This window comes from Rhinopithecus bieti, unplaced genomic scaffold (assembly GCF_001698545.2).
Source record: "Rhinopithecus bieti isolate Rb0 unplaced genomic scaffold, ASM169854v2 scaffold_1017, whole genome shotgun sequence".
Classification (NCBI taxonomy): domain Eukaryota; kingdom Metazoa; phylum Chordata; class Mammalia; order Primates; family Cercopithecidae; genus Rhinopithecus; species Rhinopithecus bieti.
The window spans coordinates 4,670,228-4,677,776 of NW_016803657.1; the positions used below are offsets into that span (position 1 = coordinate 4,670,228).

Below are 7,549 nucleotides of genomic sequence, written 5' to 3' on the forward strand. Positions count from 1 at the left end.
ACCCACCCGTCTACCGACCCCTTACACACCCACCCATCCATCCACACACCCATCCACTTATCCATCCATCCATCCATCCTTCCATCCATCCATCCACCCACCCACCCATTTATCTATAAATCTGTCCACCCACCCAGTCACCCATCATCCATTCATCCATTCATCCATCCATTTATCCACCCATCCAGGGGGAGGAGGGGTGATGGGGAGGAGGAGGAGGGAAGAAGAGGGAGGAGGGAGGGGAGGATGAGGAATAAGAAAAGGAGGGGAGGAAAGGGGAGGAGGGAAGTGAGGAGGGGGAGGAGAGGAGGGAGAAGGTGGAGGAGGGAGAAGGGAGGAGGAAGGAAAGGAAAGAGGGAAGAAGGGGAAAGGGAGGAGGGGAGGAGGGAAGAGAAGAGGGGAAGTCGTCCTTGTCCGTGGCTCCCGAGGGGCTCCCCAGGTGGCCATGGCTCGCCGATCACCTGACTTGCAGATGGTGAACTCCATGGCACCTCCCGAGTTGAGCAGCCTCTGAACCAGCGTTTTGGCCAGCACGGTGGGCGTGAAGAGCACGGGCCGGCGGCGCTCGCAGTAGAAGGCGCGTACTAGGCTGTAGGGGATGAGGCTGAGGTTCTTGCCGAGCTCGCTCTCGGGGTCCAGCTCTGGCAGGGGCAGGAGAGGGCAGTGGTCAGAGCCCTGGGGCTCCGAAGACCTTCCAGGGAGGATGGGGTCCCTGGGCTGGGTCCTGGGGGCCCCCATCAGTGTGGAGGCCTGGCTGCTGCCCCGGGCATCGAATGTCTGAGGTCACTTTGGGCTGGCACTGCTTGGGGCTCGTGTGCCGGGGAGGGGAGGTGGGTGGGGGGCAGGCAGAGTGTGTGACAAATGCAGGAACCTTGGCTGAGCTCTGGAGGGAAAGTTTGCCTTGGCAGATGATCAAGGAGGTCTTCTTGGAGGAAGGGTATGGACTGGGTACAGCCCAGCGGAGGGGAGGGCGAGGGCAAGGAAAGCAAGTGCCGGCGGGTGCCCACGAGACACCAGGACCAGCGGGCAAGGCCTTGGGTGTCTCCCAGGAGCACTGGGAGGGACGACTTGGCCTCAGTTCTGCCTTCTCCGTCCCTTTCTGGCTGGGGTGGGGGAGCCATGCAGAAGCCCGGGGTTCTGATGAAACCACCCCAGGCACTCAGAGGAAATGGTTCTCAGAAACAGGCAGCCTGTCCCTTGTCCCTTGTGCCTTTTCTTGTCGCTGGCCTGGCCACTCCAACTTCCAAAGGGCCAGCCTGGGGAGCTGCCCCAGGGCCTCCTCTGAGATCCAGCCAGGGCTGTGGCCTCCCTTTCCCTGAGCAGGGCCAGCCAGGGCCAGCGGGGTGGGGGATGGTGGACCGGGAGGCCCCTCGCCGGGTTGATAAATGATAAGAGGCACTCAGTGGGTAGAGAAATCAATAAAACGAACACTTCACAGCAAACAGCCCCAATGAACACGGGTACCCGGGCGTGAAGCAACCACAATGAGAGCGTCGTTATTGGCGAGCTTGGCGGGACGTCACCCCGAGGCAGCATGGTCCTCACAGCCAAGGCCAGGCTTTCTCACCCTTAATTTATTTTTGTCTTTTATTTTTATTTTTAGAGCTAGGGGTCTTGCTGTATGGACCAGGCCAGAGTGACTGCAGTGGTGTGATCTTGGTTCGCTGCAGCCTCAACCTCCTGCTCAAGTGATCCTCCCACCTTAGCCTCCCAAGTAGCTGGGACCATAGGCACGTGACACCATGCCTAGCTATGTATTTACATCTTTTAAGATTTATTTTTAATGTTTTATGTTTTTATTTTGAACGTTTTATATATTTTATAGTTATATTTTTTGTAGAGATGGGGGTCTTACTATGTTGCCCAGGCTGGTCTTGAACTCCTGGCCGCAAGCGATCCTCCTGCCTTGGCCTCCCAAAGCACTGCGATTACAGGCATGAGCCACCTATGTCCTCCTTCCTCTCCATTTTGAGGACTTCTAGGCCCCCTCACGAGGACCAGTGTGCCCCCAGGTGAGGGTAAGGCATGTATGACTGTGGCTGGGAGTGGTGGGAGGTGCCAGGTGGTCCCCATGTACCTTCCTGCTTCTCAGTCAAGAGCTTGGTGGCGTCCAGCGAGGACCGGGCCAGGCTCCCTAGCGGGCTTCCCGAGATGATGCGGACCCTCTCGTTGCTGTTCATTCGCTTATACTTGTTCTCGGACCTGCTGACGAACTGGAGGAGCAGAGGGAGGGTTGGGGGAGGACTGTTTTGCTTCCGCTTCTAAACAGACAGGGCGCTGCTCTCAACCAGGCAAAGTCAGACCTTTGTTCAAATCCCTCCTCTGCCCCGGGGGTTCCTGGGCCAGTCATTTCCCCTATAAAAACAGGAGACTCCCAGCAGGTGGCTCGAGCCCTTTAGCCACTGGAGAGATGTCCTGAGTAGGTAAATGAATGAATCGGTGCCCACAGTCTTCCCCAGCCGGATGAGTCTCAGGTCAAGCCCATCTGCATCCCCGTGGGAACCTCAGGTGCACCTCTGCAGGCACTGTGGGACCTGAGCCGCCCCAGCCGTGAAGACCCCTGGCTGGACACCCCTGTGGGCAGGGACTGCCCCCCTGCTGGGCATGTGCTGGACAATGTCACCTCCCTCTGACACTGTGCTCACCATGCCTTTCTGCCTCGGTATCCCCAAGTTTAATGGGGGGCACCCACTTTTTTCTACAGTTCACAGAGTTGCGTCCTGGAGGGCAGAAACAGATGCCCCGGCAACGGGCACAGAAGCAGGTTCACACCATATTCTATAGGCTACTTTGAGTCTCTCCACACTCTTCCTTCTGCAGGAAGGAAAACACATGGTCTCTGGGGTGTCAGCTGTCTCTCTGTTAACCGGATGCAGGGCTCTGGATGAGACTCGCAAGGTTTCACTGTTTTTTTTTTTTTTTTTTTTTCTGAGATGGAGTCTTGCACTCTCGCCCAGGCTGGAGTACAGTGGTGCGATCTTGGCTCACTGCAACCTCCACCTCCCGGGTTCAAGCGATTCTTCTGTTTCAGCCTCCCGAGTAGCTGGGATTACAGGCACCCGCCACTGCACCCAGCTACTTTTTGTATTTTTAGTAGAGACGGGGTTTCACCGTGTTAGCCAGGCTGGTCTCGATCTCCTGACTTCAAGTGATCCACCCACCTCAGCCTCCCAAAGTGTTGGGATTACAGGCGTGAGCCACCGCGCCTGGCCCCAAGGTTCCACTCTTGCATGACACGCAGGTGTAAAAATGCGTCATCTCAAATGGTCCTGCCCTTGTAAACCCCTCAGACTTGGCCAGGGTTCCTTTCCACCTGGGTGGCTCTCTGACACTTGTGTCTACCTGGATTTTAGGGTCACATTGCTCGTAATTTCCCTGGGTTTCCCCGTTTCAACATCAAGATGGAGCAGCGGAACGTAACACTGTCTCTGCTGGGGTCTAATGAGTGAGGTAGCTACACAGGAACACGCTCATGGGGCCACATTTTCATATTACCCCCTTGGTTTTCGTCCACGGGCGATAAAAGAAACGATCCCAAAGAGTGTTTCTGCATTTATGAGAAACCATTTCTGAAGATATCACAAACAATGCTAGTCAATGTTCCTTGTGTAATGATCCATGCAAAAAGAAAAAAAAAAAAATCCCTTTTAGAATTAAGTAGAAGGGAAAAGTCCTTTCTGGTCCCGATTGCTAAAATGTTTCCCTAGACAGATAAGATTGAAAGAATCTGCTGGGTTCCCTTTTTACCTTGGCTGCCGGGATGCTCAGATAAGTTGAATGCTCGATTAATGAGGACCTAAACTGGCCTAGATATTTAGGATGTTTGTTTTCATCTCCTGATACACTGCTTCTGATCTTTCTATTTGTATCTGAACAGCTAACTTCAGTTTCTTTTCACCATAAGGTTCCTCAATCTTTTATGAAAGTGGGATTTGCTTCCTGCAGGCACAGAGACTGTCTACCAACCTGTCACTGAGAGGATAAAATGGGACAGGAGATGTGCGGCACTGTGAAGAGTTGCAAGTGGTGTACAAACACAAAGCATGATTATTTTGATTCGGGTGTCTCTTCTCAGTGGGGAGAGGGCAGGGCCACAGCAGAATATGATTGAAAAGTCGGTAAGCACTCCGGAGAGCCATACCTGAAGGAGCTGGCCAAAAAGGAAGCTTGCTCGGGAGAGACGGGGACTGACCCGGGGGTCGCTTGTTGAAAGCGCTTCTTCCGGCTGCAGGGTGTTCTGAAATGAATTTATCCATCAGTCAGGCCCTGCTGGGCTTGGCAGGAGGCAAGAACACAATGATGCTGGTGAGAACCGGAGACCTGTCCTCAAGCCCCCTCCGTGCTAAAGCTTCCTTAGGGAAATCAAAAGCCTGCAGGCAAGGGGCAGGGGCAGGCGGGGTAGGGGAGAGGAGTCCTGGAGACTTGGGAGAGAGGTGATTTGCTTCAACAGAGACCACGGATGGTAGAGCAAAGGCCTGCAGTCCAGCTGGAGCCAGACATCTAGGCTCACCTTTTTTTTTTTTTTTTTGAGAGGGAGTCTCGCTCTGTCACCAGGCTGGAGTTCAGTGGCGTGATCTCTGCTCACTGCAACCTCCACCTCCCAGGTTCAAGTGATTCTCCTGCCTCAGCCTCCTGAGTAGCTGGGACTATAGGCGCACCACCATACCCAGCTAAGTTTTGTATTTTAGTAGAGATGGGGTTTCACCATGTTGGCAAGGATGGTCTCGATCTCTTGACCTCATGATCCTCCCACCTCTGTCTCCCAAAGTGTTAGGATTATAGGTGTGAGCCACTGCGCCCAGCCCTGTTTTGTTTTGAGACAGGGTCTTGCTCTGCCGCCCAGGCTGGAGTGCAGTGGCATGATCTCGGCTCACTGCATCCTCTGCATCCCAGGTTCAAGCGATTCTCCTGCCTCAGCCTCCCAAGTAGCTGGGATTATAGGCGCCCATCACCAGGCCTGACTACTTTTGTATTTTAGTAGAGACAAAGTTTCACCATGTTGGCCTGGCTGGTCTCGAACTCCTGACCTCAAGTGATCTGCCCACCTTGGTCTCCCAAAGTGCTGGGATTACAGGCATGAGCCACTGTGCCTGGCCAGACACCAACCCCTTGTCCTGGAAAGTCAGGACCTGTGGGAGGGCATGAGAGGACCGGTCTCCTTCTACAGAGAGCGTCTCATTCCTAAGGAACTAAGTCCCCTAGAATTCGTCATCCCAGTATGGATGGATTGCATTTGTTACTGCCTCTAAAAAAGACCCGGGAGTTAGGTTTGAAGCTGGCGAGGTCCCTGGCCCTGCTACTCCCACAGGGTGCTTGGCAGACCTACCCGGAGTGCCCGCAGGGTGTGGTGGGTGCCGTCCACCTCCTCCCGGCTGCCCCGGTGCATCAGGCGCTGCAGTTTGACTAGGAGGAGCTGCTGGGCTCTGCGGAGCGAAGAGAGGAGCTTCAGGGGCTGAAATTCACGGGTCAAGCAACCGGAAGCCAGCGGGGCCACAGCACCGCACCGGCATGGGTGGGGTGCGTGTCTGACTCTGCATAGGGATGGCCCTGTGGCTGGTGTGTGCTCTGAGCCCAAGGGCCACCCGGGGTGAAGATGTGGCTCCTTGTATCTGTGTTGGGATCCCATCTCCAGCACTGGCTCGCTGTGGGGCTGCAGCACAGTGGCTGAACCCCTCTGAGCCACCACCTCCTCCTCTGTAAATCTGGTGTGATTATGCTTTCCTTCGAGGACTGGCCTGAGGTGCGTTGTCATGGTCTTACAGATGTTGTGGTGTGGATGTGTAGTGTTACAGTCTTATAGATGCTTCTGGATACCTGCTGTGTGCCTGACACACTACCTGTGCTCAGTCCCCGGGGGCTAGTGCTGTTATAATGACAACGTTGTTATTGGGATGTGGTCTATGGAAAAGAAATGACTAGAGAACCCAGCAGGAGAGCATAGAATTGAGTACCAAGTGGTCTGATCACCACCAGATGGAAGAGGGTTCTACAGGATTCTAGTGAAGGTCAAGAGAAACATCCCTGAGGAGGCAGGAAGTCCTGGAGGAGGAGGGCCTGGGGGACCTCACTGTGAAATGGAAAGCAGTGGCCTTCTTTGGCCTGGGCTTCTCTATAAGCCCCTCTGCTGATGTTCATGGCATCCTGCCTGGTCCTCCACAGACTCAGGGAAATGGAGGCCCCGCCCTGGTTCTGGCCTCACCGGCTGTAGCTGGGAATGGTGCCCATGTCCAGGTCGTGATCTGTGAAAGGGTCGACGCGCGCACACAGCCACTCGTGCCTGTCCTGGTACATGGTGTCACGGACGTGCACAACATCGTCACACTTCAGGGACATGGTGCAGGCGTCCAGCTGGCTGGAGATGTTCAGGTTCAGCCGGATGTAGAATGAGTCCCCCGACGTGATCAGGCCATCCTCCATGTCCTTCACCAGCTTCCGGTACCCTGCGGAGGGAAAGATGCACCAGCTGTCTATCGGTATGGGGTCCCCCAACCATCAGAGCAGCTCCTAGAGCAGCTTCCCTCACCCCCAACTTAAAGCTTATAGCTAGGGGAAAGTTCTACCTCCCTAGTGAAGGGTAGCCATGTTGTTTACCAGTTTCCCTTTTTGTCTTGGCTGCCAGGAAGCTCAGAGCTAAAAGTTTTGCCAAGTTGCAATGCTCACCTTTACTAGCATTCCTGCTACACTCTTCATATTTCCCCACCGTTAAAAAACGGCAATGGTTTGTTTTTTATTTTTTTCATTGCTGCACAACTCACATATAGCATAAATTAAGTACTCAGCTCAATGAATTTCCACAGATATATATGTGTGGGCAGTAACAACCAGAGCCCTGTCCGTCAGTACCTTTCCCAAGGGGAACCATCATCCTAACTGACGTTGCTATAAATAGGCTGAATCTCACTTCATATAAGTGGAACCAAACAGTGTATGTTCTCTTCACTTCCAGCTTCCACTGTTCAACATTACTCCTGTGGGATTTGTCTGTGATGCTGCAATGTAGCTGGAGGGGGCTCTTTTTCACTGGTGTATAGTATTCCATGGTATGTGGATGTATCCATTATCCCATGTGCAATTTGCACTGTCTGCAGTTTTGGGCTATTGTGAACAACTCTGCTAAGAGTTATTCATATACACTGCTGTCTGTGGATATATGTGCCCATTTCTCTTGGGTATGTACACAGAAGTGGAATTACTTGGTCATAGAATATCTATCTATTCATCTGTCTATTATCTATCTACCTATTATCTGTCTGTCTATGGAGATGTGTGCCCATTTCTCTTGGGTACATACACAGAAGTGGAATTACTTGGTCATAGAATATCTATCTATCTACCTATCATCTATCTATCTATCTATCTATCTATCTATCTATCTATCTATCTATTCATCTATTATCTATCTACCTATCATCTATCAATCACCTATCTATCAGTCAATCAATCATCTATCTATGGATATGTGTGCTCATTTCTCTTGGGTATATACACAGAAGTAGAATTACTTGGTCATAGAATATCTATCTATCTATCTATCTATCTATCTATCTAT

The 7,549-nt window shown here is 52.7% G+C and overlaps 1 protein-coding gene across 1 annotated transcript in view; it reads right to left on the reverse strand.

Moving 5' to 3' along the window:
* Positions 1 to 7,549, reverse strand: part of CARD11 (caspase recruitment domain family member 11) — a 152,892-nt gene that overhangs the window by 7,005 nt on the left and 138,338 nt on the right. The window contains exons 18-22 of the mRNA XM_017894718.1: positions 6,200 to 6,440; positions 5,327 to 5,423; positions 4,142 to 4,237; positions 2,078 to 2,213; positions 462 to 641 (exon numbers count right to left, since the gene is read on the reverse strand). Of these exons, the coding sequence (XP_017750207.1) occupies positions 462 to 641; positions 2,078 to 2,213; positions 4,142 to 4,237; positions 5,327 to 5,423; positions 6,200 to 6,440 (750 nt within the window). The remainder of the gene's footprint in view (positions 1 to 461; positions 642 to 2,077; positions 2,214 to 4,141; positions 4,238 to 5,326; positions 5,424 to 6,199; positions 6,441 to 7,549) is intronic.